Source organism: Platalea leucorodia (assembly GCF_965183815.1).
Source record: "Platalea leucorodia genome assembly, contig: HAP1_HAP1_SCAFFOLD_59, whole genome shotgun sequence".
NCBI lineage: Eukaryota > Metazoa > Chordata > Aves > Pelecaniformes > Threskiornithidae > Platalea > Platalea leucorodia.
Genome location: NW_028121451.1, coordinates 227,752 through 244,161, shown reverse-complemented (window position 1 = coordinate 244,161; position 16,410 = coordinate 227,752). Strand labels below are relative to the sequence as shown.

Below are 16,410 nucleotides of genomic sequence, written 5' to 3'. Positions count from 1 at the left end.
GTAGCGGGGGGGCTGCAGGGGTGGTCTCTGTGAGAAGAAACCAGGGGCTGCCTCCATGCCAGGCAGAGCTGCTTCCAGCTGGCTCCAAACAGACCCTTCGCTGGCCAAAGCTGAGCCCATCAACAAGGATGGTGGAACCTTAGTGAAAGTGTATTTAAGAAAGGACACAACTGCCAAAGTGGGAGAGGAGTGAGGGAAACAATAGTGGGAGAAACAGCCCTGCAGGCACCAATGCTGGTGAAGAAGGAGGTGCTTCAGGCACCAGAGCAGGTTCCTTGCAGCCCATGGCAGAGAGCACGGTGGAGAAGGTAAGCCCTGCAGTCTGTGGAGGACCCAGCACTGGAGACGTAGGATATTTCCTGCAAGAATGGTGGCTTGAGGAGAGCCCATCCTGGAGCAAGTTTGTCTCAAAGGACTGTAGCCCACAAGACGGACCCCATGGGAAAAGTGTGAGAAGGAAGGAGCAGCAGAGAGGACCTGTTCTGGACTGACCACAGCCTCCATTGCCCATCCCCCTGCACTGCTCAGGGGTAGAAGAGTTGGGAACAAAGGGGTGAAGTTGAGCTGGGGAAAACAGGGTGGTGGGAGGGAGGCCTTCCATGGGGAAAGAGATAAGGTCTTCCACCAGCCCCACGCTTCTTCCACCCTCAGCCTTTGCGCATGCCTGGCCTGCCCACTTACCTTTGCCAGTGACACGTTTGTACAAGGCCCCCACACATCTTGGCACAGCCAATGCAAGCTGGCCTCCACCAAACATGGAGCCCACGGGGCCTTGGAGGCAGGGAGGGGCCAGGTCCCCTCTGCCTGAGGCTGGGCACAGCTTTTCCCTGGGAACCTCCCTGAGGAGCCTCCTCCTGTGTGTCAGCCTGGGGCCTGGCACCGCTGCCACAGGGACAAGGGCTGGGGGGGCAAGGCAGGGCTGAAGTAGCTCAGCTGGGAGAGCGTTAGGCTGAACATCTAAAGGCCCCTGCTTCAACCCCGGGCTTCAGCAATCATTTCCTCCCTTACATTTTTCCAGATATCGCTTTCCTTCTTCCAGCCTGCCCCAGCCCTGCTTGCTCCTTCACCTCTTGCCAGAGCACCATCGCGGCTCTGTAGCTGTCGATCTGTGGCTTAGAAGGAGCCTTCCTCCAGCACCAACAGTGCCCATCCCCTCCCTGGGCAGGATTCTCCCTTCAGTGCTCCTCTGGGGTGGTCTCCAGCTGTCCCTCCTTCCCTGCTCCACAGGGATGGAGATCTCTCCTCTGCGGGGTCTCTGCAAAGACCCTGTCTCTCTCCTCTTTCTCATTCTCAGTGATGCACAGACTGGTCCCATCCTCACACCTTCACCTGGACCCCATTTCCCAGACCAGAGGCCACCATCCCCGCAGTCCCAGGGAGATGCACTCCCTGGAGCTGAGGCCTGAATGGCAGCATCCTCCCTCCAGAGCTCTGTCCCACTAAGACCTCTGATGTGCCCAGGACAGCTGACAATGCTGTGCTGAGGATCATCCGCTGTAGTGCATGGGCACCAGTGTTGTTCAGTCACACGCTGACCTGACCAGTTTCTTGGCCCCCCTTGCCCCCCTGCTGCAATGACTGATGAAACAGCTATGTGCTCCTCTCTGGGCATCAGCAGAGAGATACACAGCACAGGGGGATCCCTCTGGGGCCCCACATCAACAGCCCTCTGCATCAGCTCCTCCCTGCTGCAAGGGCACAAGTCGGGACAGAAATGCCAGCACTGGCTCCCCTGGGGTCTAGCATGGTCACCAACTCTCACACTGTGTCTTCACAACAGCCCCAGATCAACCACTCAACGTCAGTTTTACTCTCCAGATTTACCTTCCTCTGCATGTCCTGGCATTGCACACGCTTCTGTGTTCTCCATCCCCTCAGCACCTATGGACCCAGGGCCCATAGCACAAGTGTCTCAACTGTCCCCACTTTCCTTTCCCAAAACTCCTCACCCACCACTGTCCAGCCCAGCTGCAGCCCCTCACAGCCCTCAGTCCCTGCCCAGAGGAAGAAAGACCTGCTCATGAGCTCCAACAACCTGCTGCAGTGCCCTCTTGCAACTTCTTGCTGCTGCAGAATCCTGCTCACCCATCAGGAACACAGTGACAACTGCAACCCAGGCCATCCCCCTCTGCTTCCAGTCTTAGCCTCTCCCCCGTCAACCAGTCAGGCCAAGTAATGGCACATACTGGACTGTAGTCCCACAGCAACGTGCACGTCCTGGCCCCCTGCAGATCTGCTGCCTCATAGCCAGCTCCCCGGCAATGCATCTCCAAAGAAGTTTGGCTTTTTTGGTGACTGAGCAAAAGTGAGAGGGAGACACCCTGTCCAAGCAACGATACTGTCTTGTGAGCTTTGAGCATGAGCCTGAAAATGCTTGGCTTCAGGGACAGTGCCTGCAGGACTCTCACTGCTCCAAAAGAGTCCTTCTAGGTTGCTCCTGAGCAAGAATAGGAGAGTCACTGATAAGGATGGGCCCTGGGGCCACGTGTGCAAAGCAGACTGGATGAGCAGCCCATCCCCTTAACTCCTCCACTCAACCACTCCAGATGTTCGCGGTGACTGCGGTCTGGTTTTCATTCCCCCAAACCCTCTCTGCCAGGCAGGGGCTCAGTGGGGAACAAATCTATGGCACTGGGCAACACAATTGCCCCAGCTGTAGCATCACGAGGACACCATCCCTGTGTGTGGCCAAACCGTTGGCCTTTCAGTTAACAGCTGACCATGCTCACCCACCCTGCCACAGAGACCCTTAGCCCCAGGGAGACGGAAGCTTGCCCTTCCCCCCACCTCCAGGGATGCTGGGGGGCAGAGGGGTGCAGGGGGAGGCCCAGTGCCTGGATGAGGGGCTGTGAGCTTTCTGCTCCTGTGTCCCTGCCGTTGTCATACCTGCTGGGGCTGGCTGGGGTGTCCAGGGCACCTTGGCCACCATAGGGCTAACTTCTGTGAGGCCACAGCCCAGGGATCACCCAACACAGCAGCTCTGTCTTCGCCTCTCTGTGTGGGACCAGCGTGGCCCAGGTAGGGCCTGAGGGAAAGAGAAACTGGGGAACCCTGAGGTGAAGAGATGGGCACTCATGGGACCTTGGAGAGAGACATTTTGGCTGGAAACTGTGGCTGGCAGGATGGAAATGTCTCTGTCAGCAGGAATATTCCACAGGGACCATGGGCTCTCGCAGCCCCACAATCTGACCCCGAGACTGCTGTCCGTCCTTGAGACGTGCCCCTTCCCCACCACCATGTCTTTATGCTCTGCTCCTCCCAATCAGCCTCAGGGAGACACACCGACATCGGGCCAGGCAAGCACCAACTCTGGCTCAAACCCCTAAAGGCTTTTAATAAGAACAAATATGGAGGCATGGTGCAAAAACAGGGGAATACAAAGAGAGGAAATGCCCGGCTGTTTCTGCTGCCCGTGGTAAAGGGAGACGCTTCCCTGGTGCTCACGGCTCTCCCAGCTGCACAGACCTCTCCTCCCTCCTGGCTGCACCCAGCTGCATGGCAGGGACGGGCTCTCCTGGCGCGGGGCTCAGGGACTGTTGTGCACTGAGCTCCACTGGCACAGCCTGTGTGTCCTCAGGGGGATGTGCCAGAGACACCTCTTCAGCATCGTCATAGCCTGTGCTCTCTGGGGACAGGGACCAGGCATCTCCCTCAGCTCCAGGGGCCCCAGCACGTCTCTGGGAGCACAGCTTTGCCCCTGCAAGCAGCAAGGCAGCCATTGCACGTTCGCCGCATGGGGGGCCCCTCCTGCTCTGTACATCACCTTCCTCCCTTCTCCTCACCAGTCCGGAGATGTTCAGCTCCCTCTCCCACCCCTGGAACCCCAAGGAAAATTCCTGGTGCATTTTCCCCCATCCCAGGAGGTTGAGCTCTCAGTACAGCAACGATTCATCTGGCACCAGGGATGGCAGCCCAGGAACCAGCAGTGCTCTCTTTCCCTCTCACCTTCAGGTGCATCCCTGGGTCCTGCTGCCTCCTCTGGTGCCCTGGCCATTTCCCAGCCTCCCTGCCCAGGGGCACGATCCTCCCCAGGCTCAGAAACCTCCCTGGCATCATCATAGCCATCCGCCGGGTCACCTCCGGGCAGGACAGGGACGTCTGAAAGGAGAGGGGAGCTGGTGCCAGGGAGAAGATGCATTTGCAGAGCAGAGGATGGGAGGGTGCTCAGGGACATGGGGCTCAGACACCGGTGTTGGCAGCACCACAGGAGACTCCCCCCATGTACTCCCCAGCTCCGACGGTGACACTCAGTGACACCGCTGTTCTTCACATGCCTGCAGGGAGGAGAGATCCACTCCTTCCTGCACCCTATTACCTGCTGCTGATCCCGGACCATCCTCCTCCTTGCTGTCCCCAGGGTAGGGCTGCAGCTTGGTCAGGGACCCCTCTGAAGAGGAGCCTGGAGAGAGGTGCAGCGGCTGTTAGGGCAGTGCGCTCTGCTGACCAGGCTTGTGGTCAGTGCTGCTGGGGACGGGGGACCCCCAGAGGCAGGGCTGAGTGGGGAGAAGAGCTCAGGACTCACCCTGCTCCCCTGGGACAAACCCTGTCTCAAAGGGGCTCCCAGAGCTGCCCCCGGACAGCCCCTTCCCTCCCCCCTCAGGTGTCCCATAGGGGTGCAGGGACAGGCAGAGAGGGGCTGTCCCCAGCTGGGACAGGAAGAACTGGTGGGGAGGAAGCTCCTCTCCTGGGCCCAGGACCTGGCTGCTCTCCCCACAGCCCCCACAGCCCCAGCACTGCAGGGACCATGGGCCAGGGGACTGCAGGGGGTCAGCCATGGGTGGGGGGTGAGGGGGAAGAGCCTGGCAGATGTGCCCCCCGGGAGGAACCCACACCCACCTGAGCCTCTGAACCTCGCCTGCTTCTCCCACGCCGGGCTGTAACCGATCTCCTCATACACGGCCTCAGGGAAGGGCTCCCAAGCTCTCCCAGAGCCTGTGGACAGCAGCAGGGCTGGCCCAGGGACAGGCAGAGACGGGACAGGATCCTGCTCTGCTCCCCCAGCTTTGGTCCTCTGGGCCAGCAAAAGGCTATCGCCAGAGCACAGCCCTGCTGTGCTGTCTGGTCACTGCTACCACGTCCTCAGTGAGGGCAATGTCCCCATGGACATGGCCTGGGGCAATGATACCCTCACACCATCCCCTCAGAAACAGCCCCTGTGCCCCTCTGGCCCCTGGGTCAGGTCCCTCATGCTGAGCTTGGAGCAGCTCCCGCCTTTCCTCTCCCCTTTCTGCCCCATAGATCCATAGCATGGCCTCTTCCCTGCTGGGGGGAGGTCAGGGTTACACAGGAGAACATCCTCAGGGCCTGCAACCATGGGGATCGACCCTGCTGCCCCGCGTTCCTCCTGGCATCTCCCCTGCCCCACAGTCCCCTCCAGAGCTGCCCAGAGCACTGCCAGTGTGATGTCCTCCTCTGTCTCACCTCTGCTCCCATCTCCTCCAGCCCAGCTCTGCCATTTCTGTCCTCACCCCATCCCTCACTCCCCCCGTGCCTGGACTCTCTCTGCCCCTTGCTGCTGGTGGCCCATGGTCAGGCAATCAAGGAGGTGGTACATGGGAATGAAGGCAGCACACACAGGATGCCCCCAGCTCTGCCTGTGCCACTCACTCACACCTCACAGCACCCCTGGCCTTGCCAGGAGGCATCTTTCCCCACCACCCACCTCCGCGCCCAGCCCTGGCGCTTCGCACTTGCCCAGCCAGGAGGGCCAGGACAAGGCAGAGAAGGGCCCCCAGGATGATGCAGATGATGACGGGCAACGAGACTCTCCCGCTGGCAGTCGGACGGCCCCGGGTGGGATCTGCATGGCAGGAGCACAAAAAGGGCAGCACGAAGCCTGGGAGAGGTGGGGGACTGGGACACCCCAGTCCTGACCCCCATTACACCAGGGGTAGACGACCCCAGGAGTGAGTCATGAGGAAGATCCCACCCTGATGGGGAAATCACAGACCTCCCCAACCCCCGCACCCCACTGCTATCCCAGTGCCTCCTCCTGGGAGTTTCACATCCTGGCAAGGAGCCCCTTCCCTCCCGCCATGGGTCACAGCTGGCCCTGAGAAGACCCAGCACCAGCGGGGAGGACAGGTTACCTGGTCGGGGGGTTGGTGCTGCTGTCCTGGGTGCAGCTGCAGAAGAGGAGGAGAGCTGGGCTGAGAGGGTGGGTGTGCAGGTACCAGGGAGCCTCCTCTCTCACACGCCGTGTGTGCGTGCGTGTGTGCATGTATCCCTGACACATCCCACCCAAATTGCCCCTCCTGCACAACTGGTCAGGGTGGCCAGGACAGAGCCCAGGGCCCTGCTCTGGGTATTGGGCAGGGTGGCGCAGGCAGCCCAGGAGATGCCCCTGGGGGCTGCAGGGCCCTGCAGGCAGAAGCCAGAGGACATCCAGCCCCACAGAGGCTGCTGCCCACTTGGCACCAGGTTCCCATGCTGCACAAGGACGGCCTTGCTCGCAGGAGCTCTGCCAAGAGCTCCAGCAAGGGTCCCAGCCCTGCCGCTCACCTGAGCAGCGCACAGCAGCATCCTCCTTGTGCCGGCAGGCACCGCTGTCCCCAGGCCGAGCCCAGCAGTCCTGCAGAGATGGCTCTGTCCCCCGGCACTCCACCTGCTCCAGCCAGATGGGGCCCGTCCCCTCCCCAAACGCAGCCTCGCCCAGGGCAGACACCGCAGGGCCACAGCCCAGCTGCCTGCAGGCCACCTCGGCATCCTGCATGTCCCAGGAGTCGTCGCACACCGTCCCCCAGGAGCCGCGGTGCCAGACCTCCACTCTGCCCGAGCACCCACTCTCGCCTCCCACGGCACGAATCTTCTCCCTGTCTGGAGAAGGCAGAGACCTCCCAGGGCACCGGGACAGCAGGCAGAGCCCTGCCAGGCCAGAGGGGCATGCAGAGGAGCAGCTACCTGTGCAGCTCGTGGAGTTTGGGCACACGGTCCCCAGGGCCGCGGGTGTTTCTGGCCGTCTCCCTGCAGAAGGAAATCCTGTTGTGAAGGGGCTGCTGAAGGGGGTCGTGCAGCAGAGCGTGGGGCTGAGCTCTGCTCACGCCTCCCCGTGCCACCTCGCTCATGGCAGCAGCTGAACCCCAGTCATTCAGGGGACACGCACGGCAATGTGGGGGACCCTGACTGCTCAGCCCCAGAGGGACCCTGGTTCACAGAGCAGCAGGAGGGTGTCCGTGGAGGGGACGCTCCTTGGAGCCCTGGCTGGGCTCTCCTGAGACCTCGCCTGCAGACACCTCTGCCTGCCCCGGGCGCTGCTGGGAGCCCGGCTGACAACCGCTGGGGAATGTGTGGGGCTCTAGGAGCTGAAGTCCCATTTGTGCCACCACAAGCAGCAGGGTCTGGCATGTAAAGTAACAGCCCCTGTGGGCCCTGTCTCTGTGCTTGACTGTGCCCAGCAGGGAGCAAGAGCTGGGGGGATGCTGGTGCCCAGGGAGCTCTGAATTACCATTGCAGGTGATATGGGTCTCATCTCGCAGGTCATCACACGACTGTGGGTCCCAGGGAGCAGAAGGACACTGCCAGAAGGAGCTGTTTCTCTCCCCACACTCCACGCGATCCAGCCAGGTGAGGCCAGACACCCTACCATAGGGCAGGCGTGTTTCCAGGGTCCCTTCATCCCCACAGCCCAGCTCCTTGCATGCCAGCGACACCGTTCTGGGAGTCATTGAGTTGGAGCAAACGCTCCCCCATTTGCCATTGTAGAACACCTGCAGGCGCCCGGAGCAGTTGGTGCTGTTGTGCAGCCTCAGGGCCATGAAATCTGGGAGGAAAGAGCCCAGAGGGGAACAGGCTGGTCTGGGGCTATGGGAGCAGAGAAGCCTCTTCACCCCCCAGGCCCTCAGCCAGGCAGAGGCACGGCCAGCAAGTCACCCTTTTGCCAGGGGCAGAGAGAAGTCCCTGACGGACAGACACCCATGCCCTCCCCGCTGACCCTTGGGGACAGCTCAGCTTACAAGGGGCCCCCAGTGGGACCGAGGGGGTTTGTGCATGGGTGTCCCCAGGACAGGCTCAGGCAGGGGCTCAGAGGCAGCCAGGGACAGCCTCGGCCATTGACGGCTCTCCCCTTGTCCTGGTCTCCCCGGGCACTGGGCTCCCACCACAGCTCCCAGCACAGACCTGAGCAGACGACTCCTGCGTCCTCTTTGTGCCCGCAGTCATGCTGCCCCCAGGACCCTGCCGGGCAGTCCCAGAGAGCAGCTTCGGCCCCGGAGCAGTTCACGCTGTCCAGCCATATCTGACCAGAGCCTTCCCCAAACCGAGCGGAGCCAACCGCCTTCACCGCCCCTCCGCAGCCCAGCTGCTGGCAAACGACGGCAGCATCAGACAGGTCCCATTGGTCATCGCAGACAGTCCCCCAGCTGCCCTGGTGGTAGACCTCCACTCTCCCAGCACAGCGCCCGGACCCGTTCACCAGCCGGACCTGCCAGCTCCCTGCAGCAGGAAGAAACCCCAGCTGCCATCAGGGGCCGGCTGCCCACCCAGCCCAGAGCCTGGGGGGCCTGTGCAGTGCCACTCACCCCAGCAAACGACCCCCACGTCCTCTGCAATCCCTGCTGCCAGCGCGCTCATGGGCAGGGAGGTGTTGCATTGGGTCAGGTTGGCCTCGTGCCCTGCGCACCGGACCCCTCGCAGCCCCACGGGACCCGTCCCTCTCTGAGGCTTCGGGGGGTTGTAGGCTCTCTCTGCCTCTCCGCACCGCAGCTGCCGGCACACCACGCTGGCCTCCTGCATGTCCCACTGCTCATCCAGGACTCGGCCCCACGTCCCGCGCTGCAAGATCTCCACTCGCCCGTCGCACCGGCTCCCTCCACCCACCAGCCGCAGGGATGTGGAGCTGCCTGGGCCTGGGGAGAGCAGCCATGCCCCAGCCCTCAGCAGCACCAGACAGCCCACAAACCTGCAGCACCTCTCCAGGCTCTCCAACCCTCACAACCCCCTGCAGCTCACCCGCCTGCCCCCAGCCCTCGGCGGTCAGCTTCAGGAGCAGCTTTCCACAGGCTTGCTTCCCCAGTCCCTGAGCCTTCCTGAGCAAGACCCTCTCTTTGCTCTTGGTGGGGCAGAGCCACCCCACACGTCCCTGCTGAGGCAGATGGGGCAGCTCCCGCAGCAGGGAGCAGCAGCCGGCGGTGGCCTGGGGACAGGCAGCCCCAGGACAAGCCTTGCCCCACCTCAGCGCTGGCCTTGGCACTGCTGAGCCATGGGGCAGAGCACACACACCTCTGTCCCTCTGCATCCCTGGGGATCTGGGCCTGGGAGCCTGTGTCCCTGGCAGGGAGCAGAACAAGGGGGGCCTTTCCGATCAAACAGGACAAGTTTGGGTCTTGTGCTCACCAGGAGCAAAGGCAAAGCCAGAGGGATGGAGCTGAGCCCCACAGCCCCGTCCTGGGTCTGTCCTGCAGCAGGAGAGCAGAGAACCCTGCGTCTGGCGGTGGCCCCAGGGCCTGAGCCCCTGACCAGGGTGGGGCAGAGATGCCCGACCCTTTTCAGTCCTCAGCTCTCCCACATCAGACTGGTCAATCTGAGCAGATAAGGTCTCTAGATTATTCCTGGTAAAGCTAGGGGTTCTTCAAGGAGAAATGCAGCCTGGTGCTGCCATGGGGTCCTCTGCTTTGGGTGGCCATGTCACACCCAAGGGGCAAACGGAGTTAACACAGCGTTGTCCCAGCACTCACCTGAGCAAATGACAGCAGCTTCGTTCTCATGGGAGCACGGTGAGGCCCCCAGGGTGGTCACTGGGCACTGTCCCAGGTGGACTTCAGTCCCATCACAGTGGAATGAGTCTCTCCAGACAGGTCCCGCGCCTCTCCCAAAATGCCCTCTTCTGGGAATGGACTCAGCAAACCTGCAGTTGAGGTGACGACAGAGAACGTGGGCGTCCGAGAGATCCCAGCGGGAGGCACAGAGGGTGCCCCAGGTCCCCAGCACCTGGACCTCCACCCTCCCCTCACACGCCGTGCTGCCGTTCACCAGCCTGAACCCTGTGTACTCTGGGGACAGAGAAGGATGAGACAGGGCAGAATTGTGCTCTCGCTTCCTCAGGAGATGAAGGAGCAGCCAAATGGAAGAGTGCCTCATTTTATCCTCCTTCTGCATGATTTTAGGGCTGCAGACAACCACATCACCCCTTCTGTCCTCACACCCAGCACAGCATGGCACTGTCCCGGCCCTGCTCCCCTTGGCCCCAGCACACCCCCAGATATGGAACACCCCACCCTCAGTCCTTACGTGTACAGGTGACACCAGCGGCGTTCGTGTGGGTGCAGGGCTGGTCTCTGCGGGATCCCCTGGGGCAGAACATGAGGAAGGATTCATTCCCCACACACTGCAGCTCTCTGTCCCACATCGCACCAACACCTTCTCCAAAGTGAGCTGCCCTGGGCACAGGCAGGGCTGCGCCACACTGCAACTCCCCGCAGACCACGTCGGCAGCTTTGGGACCAAAGTCTGAGTCACAGACAGTTTTCCACTGGTTCCCATCGTGGATCTCCACGCGTCCTGAGCAGGGGCTCTCCCCTCCAACCAGCCGGACAAATCCTGGAGCAATCAAAGTCCCCAGAGAGTTCCCAGAGCCCTCTGGCAGTTACATGCCCACGTCCCACCTGGTCTGCAAGGTGGCCACAGGCAAAGAGCCCCACGACCCTCCCAGCAGCTCCCAGGGGCTGCTGGTGGCACAAACACACCAGGGACACCCTGCCGCTCCTCAGCCATCAGCACAGCACTTGTGGCCTTGCTTCTCTCCCAAACCCCCAGCCGTAGGCACTGCTCGGACCAACTGCTGCCATTTTGGAGACCCTGGGCTTCCTGGCAGCACTCCAAGCACTTGGGGCCCAGGGAGACTGGCCAAGGCACTGTTGGCTGCTGCAGCCTGCTCTGCCCACTGAGCTCAGGGCCTGGCTGAGGAACCCTTGGAATTCCCAGTAACACACCCTTCCCTCAGGGTGGTCTCAGGCTGTTGGGGCACTGCTGTTAGATGGGCCATTTCACGGGGTACAGCTATGGCACAGCTCTATGTACAGTCAGTGTCTGTGCCAGCCCCCCACTCTGGCACCTGCCCAGGGAGGGGGGTCCTCAGCCAGGGCCAGAGTGCACTGCCAGGCACGCACATCCCCATCAACGGCCAGGCAGAGGGCAGGAGAGCGGGCAGAGGAGCAGCCCTGGGCTGACACGAGCTCCCGGTGCAAGGACAGGCATCGAGCACAGTGCAAGTGCTGGCAAAGCCCCTGGGGCACAGGGCAGCCGGGGCTGGGGCAGGCAGGAAAGGCTGGGCAGCGGGTCAGCACTGACAGCACGGGGCCATGTCCACATGGGCTGGCTCTCGCGGGGTGACCCTGGGAGAGGAATGGGGTGCCGTGTGCCCCCCTGCTCCTCTGCTCAAGGCCAGCGCTTTCCCCCTCTGAGCAGCCCCTTTGCTTAGGCCGAGGGACTCATGCCTGCCAGGAGGCACAACCCAAAAGTCCCTGGCCACTCTGTGCCCTTCCCCGGAGCTGTGGGTGGCCACATGAGCAGCTCTCGGTGCCTCTGGCATGGGGGGACCTGGCCCCTGGCAATGCCAGACAGGTCCTGGCTGAATGGGAGGAGAAAGATGGGCACCAACAGACACCAAGGGGCAGGGAGGGGGTTTCACCTGAGCCCCAGGCACCAACGTAGGGTGGGCTGAGCCCCCTCAGGGACCAGGAAGGGTGTGCGCACCCAGGGTGGGCTCTCACGGGGCTTTCCTCAGAGACTGGCAAATGCAGCAACGTATGTCCCAGCTCAGCAGTGCAACCGCCCACACTGGGCCCTGATCTGGTGTCTGCTCATTTCTTCCTGAGGGCACAGCCAGTTGCCTCCCTGCATCCTGGTCTCAAAGGTGGGGAAAGGGCTGACCCCTTACCTGAACACGTCACTCCAGCATCCTCACTGTGATCACAGTTGTGTTTACCCCATCCACTGTGTCTGCAGTCAGACAGGGCAGACTCGGTGCCACCACAGGCAACATCATCCATCCAAATGTGGCCAGATCCTGGCCCAAAGTGTGCCCAGGAATGAGCTTCAACAGCAGACCCACAGCCCAGCTGCTTACAAACCACTGCAGCATCGTCCATGTCCCAGGAGTCATCACACACGGTCCCCCACTGGCCCTGGTGTTTCACCTCCACTCTCCCAGCACAGCGCCCGCCGCCAGCCTCCAGCCTCACCTCCTCAGCCCCTTCAAACACCAAAACACGGGACCGGTCAGGAGAGGGCCGAGCCCCAGACTGCAGGTCTGGGGGTCGACTCACAGCACCAGGCTGGGAGCCCTCTCCTCCCTGAGCTGTCCCTGGGGAAGTGTGGGGGTCCCTCCTCTCCCCACGGGCTGGGCAGGCTGGGGGGGCAGACTCCAGCCCTGCTGGGCCATTCACCACCCCACAGCCCTTGGCACCTCCTCCCACTCCAACAGCCCCCTGCCCATGCCCACCCACACACCGTGCCCCCAGGCCCTGCACAGGGCACCGTCTCCTCCCCAGCCAAGCACACCCTGGAAAGCCCCATGCCCCCAGGCCCGCAGCTTCCCCTGCCCACCACCTGCCCTGCCACCACCCAAACCCACACCACCCCCAGGGCTTCCCATGTCCTCAGGGAGCACCGAGATGATCCCAAGGATCCCCCGAACCCATATCGTCTCCTTGCCCCAGGCATCAGACCACCCCTGTGCCTGGCCAAGACACCCAGGAAGGAAACTTCTCTGCCACCTGTGGGTGCAGACAGCCCGGGCCCCTTCTCTCTGTGGGGCACAAACTGCCTTCCTGGGGTCGGGGTTCCCCTGCACCCTGGGGCAGAGAGCAGCACACAAACCCTCCGGGGCACCCTGGAGATTGGCTGTGCCCTGGGGGTCGCTGAGTGCTGCCATCACCACCTGGGCCACTGCCAGCCTCAGGGGCACAGAACTGGGGAACAAGGGGTCCCAAAAGAGTTGGCCATGATAGGGCTGCCTATAAATGCAGCCAGGCACAGGCTGCCTTAAACACAGAGAGGTACAGGGAAAGGCAGAAGGTCCATGGACCTGAGCACCTTCTGACCCTTGTCTCAGTGGAGCCTGGAAAGAAAGCCCATTCCTAAAGGGATCCCGATGACCCCGCTCGTACCCGCTGGCCCTGGGCTGTGAGACAAGGGAACCGGCACTTACCCCTGCACAGCTGCACCCAGAGGAGCAGCCACAGCACCCGAGGGGACAGGAGTGCCTCCATCCCCATCCTGAGCCTCCTGCCCTGCTGGCACAGCCCTGCTGCGCCCCACTCCCTGCCACGGCTCCTGGGGACTCACGGGGACAACAACGATGGGAGGGTAATATATCTCTGCAGATGCCGACCCAGCTGCAGGAGGAGCCAATCAAAGCAGCAGCAGCACCTTTTCAGATGTTATCGGGAGCTATCTCCCCTCCGACACAGCCCAGCCCTCCAATGAACTTCTCCAGCGCCGTTCATGACCATATATGAGGGACATTTATGTCCCGCTGAGAGTGTCATGGTCGTTACGTAAGGGAATCATCATGGGAGAAGCTGAGTGTGGAGGGGAAATGAGTCCATCACCCCTTGCACCCTGCTGTGGGGACTGGGAGCACTGAGCATCTTCTACGGTGGGCTCATCCAAGAACCCAAGAGGCAGCTGTCCAGCTCCGACAAGAGATGTGGGAAGCACGGAGCTGGGACTGCACTGGGGTCTGTGTCAGGATGGGAAGGAAACAGCCCCTGCCCCTGCTACAGACCCCACTGTGCTGGGAGCAGCAGCTGGGCAAGGGCCTTGGGCAGGGGAAGAGCTCCATCCCAGGAGGGCTGGCTCGCCCGTCCCTCCCTGCACAGCCCCACCCTGGGTCCCTCGCAGGAGCCCGAGCTGGGCCATGGCCTTGCCCTGGCAGCAGACCTGCAGCCCAGAGGCTCCGTCAGGCCCCTGACTCTCAGCCTGTCCCCGAGGGGCCGTTCTTCCCCACAGGCGCATCGGGAGCTGGAGCCTGCAGGTGCACAAACCACAGCCCACGTGGCCTCGCAGCGCTCGCCGCGCTCCCCGCGCAGCGCAGCGCCCGGGCAGGAAGTCTGTGGTTTCCTCCTGGCACCGTGCCCAGGCACATCCCGGCGGTGCCCCCGAGCCACCCCCACCCCGACTGCTCCAGCCAGGGCTGCAGGGGCTGCTCCTTCGGCCTCGCAGACACGGGGCCGGGCAGCTCCCGGCCCCCGGCATGCCCCGCTGATGCACACGGCCGCTCTGCACCGAGCCCCACGGCCACGCGGTGCCATCGGTGACGGGACCTCAGACATTCCTCCTGCCACAGCTGTGTGCTTCTGAGTTATAGTGACGGTGACCTCACACCCTCCTACAGCCACCACTGGGTGCTCAGCAGTTAGAGTGACGGTGACCTCACACCCTCCTGCTGCCATCGCTGTCTGCTCAAGAGTTACACTGTCACACAGGTGTGTGCGCTGTGCACGGGCTTCTGCTGCTGATGGTTCTTCCAAAAAGCCATGTTTGGGTGGGGTCCAAATATTATTTTGATGACATCAGAAGCACCCACACAAGCCCTATGCCTGCTCTTGGCCTATGAGCTGATCCAGTACTCATGAAATCACAAGCTCGTACACAAGCCATGTGCATGCTCCTGGCCTATCCATCACTCAGCCACAGGTGATGTCATAACATCTAAACCTGCCACGTGCCTGCTTCTGGCCTATCAGGTGTTCTGACACCAATGACCCAACACCTACACAAGCCATTGTTCTGCTCCTAACCTCTCAGCTACTCAGGCACCAGTGACACCACAGCAACCTACACCAGCCGTGGCCCTGCTCCTGGCCTATCAGCTACCAGGGCAGCAGTGACTTCACAGGCACTTACACAACCCATAGGCCTCTTCCTGGCCCATCAGCTCATCGGTCACAAATGACCTTGCAAACACCTACACAAGACAGGTGCTTGCTCCTCTCCTACCAGCTTCTCAGGCGCCTGTGACCTCAAAATATCCAACAACAGACATCTTTCTCCTGGCCTACCAGCTACCACCGACACCACAAAGACATTCACAAGCCATGTGCTAGCTCCTGGCCTATCATCTGCTCAGGCACCAGTGACCTCACAATCACTTACACAGTCCATAGGCCTGCTCCTGGCCTACTAGCTCCTCAGGCAGGAGTGACATCAGAAGCACAGACACAATGGCCCATTTGCCATGTACGTCCTGTTGAGGTACTCAGGCTCCAGTGACGTCAGAAGCACATACCAACGTATTTCCTATGTACTCGTGCGGTGATATATTGTATATATATGGTGATATATTTTATGTATAATATATATCATTAAATATATTATAATATAGCTTAATATAATATAATAATTATATTTTAATAATTATAATACTTATAATCATATTAAATATATTGTTATAATAATTTATTTTATTATAATACTTTTGATAAGAAATGTCATAATTATACTAATAATTATAATACAATACCATACAATATAATATAATAATTGGTGTAATATTATACTATAATATAATATAATTTAAATATATAATAAGTTTTATAATATATTACAATAACATTATATATTATATATATTGTGGTATATATAATATTGTGTATTATTATATATTATAGATATTATATATTTTCTATATATATATATGTGGTGATATATATTCAATATTGTGTGGCAAATGAGTCTGTTATTCCTTGGAGGTGGCCGTAGCCCCTGGGCACGTTCCAGCTTGTCCACGCCCCACCACCTTTCAGGCACCCCTCTGCCCTCCTGAAGCCCCCCCCACCCCAGACCTGTCAGGGCTTGTTCTGCAGCCTGGGAAAGTGGGGGACCCCGACCTGGCCTCTTCCTTTTGTTTCTCTTCACATTTAAACTTTAAGTGCTCACTCCAGTAGCTCTTATTAAAAAAGGTTTTATCCATTTTTTACCTATGTTTTTAAGGCTATATATATTTACTTTCTATAGCTTTATCAATGTTTATGTCTACATAAAAATCTATACTTAAATACATATAGAGAAGTATATATTTAAAAATACTGTACCTATTTAGAAATAAAGAAAAGATGTATTTATACGTATTTCTACACTTACTTATAAATATATATTATATAAATGTATATATCTTTATATCTGAGCACTTCCTGGACCAAAGGAGGTGGGCAGCCAATCACAGGGCTGCCTGAGAACATGTGGCTATGAACGTGTCATGAAATGGCTGTCAGCCAATCACAATGCAAGATGAAAAGACGTGGGGAATGAGGCTGTCAGAAGTGGCGGCCTCCCTGTAGGAAATGACAGGGGGCTTCCTTTGGGACGTGCCCCTGGGGACACTGGGACGGGTGGCCGGTCCTGCCAGCCAATCACAGGGGCTGCCTGAGAACACACGGCTGTGACGGTGTCGAGACATAGCCATTAGCCAAT

General features: G+C 59.9%; 1 protein-coding gene across 1 annotated transcript in view; it reads right to left on the bottom strand.

The window, feature by feature from the left end:
- Positions 1-16,410, bottom strand: part of LOC309603348 (scavenger receptor cysteine-rich type 1 protein M130-like) — a gene marked incomplete at both ends in the record, with an annotated part of 69,808 nt that overhangs the window by 11,897 nt on the left and 41,501 nt on the right. Inside the window, 5 exons of the mRNA XM_082338218.1 lie at positions 7,445-7,759; positions 8,116-8,430; positions 8,517-8,833; positions 9,668-9,986; positions 11,873-12,187. Coding sequence (XP_082194344.1) covers positions 7,445-7,759; positions 8,116-8,430; positions 8,517-8,833; positions 9,668-9,986; positions 11,873-12,187 — 1,581 coding nt within the window. The remainder of the gene's footprint in view (positions 1-7,444; positions 7,760-8,115; positions 8,431-8,516; positions 8,834-9,667; positions 9,987-11,872; positions 12,188-16,410) is intronic.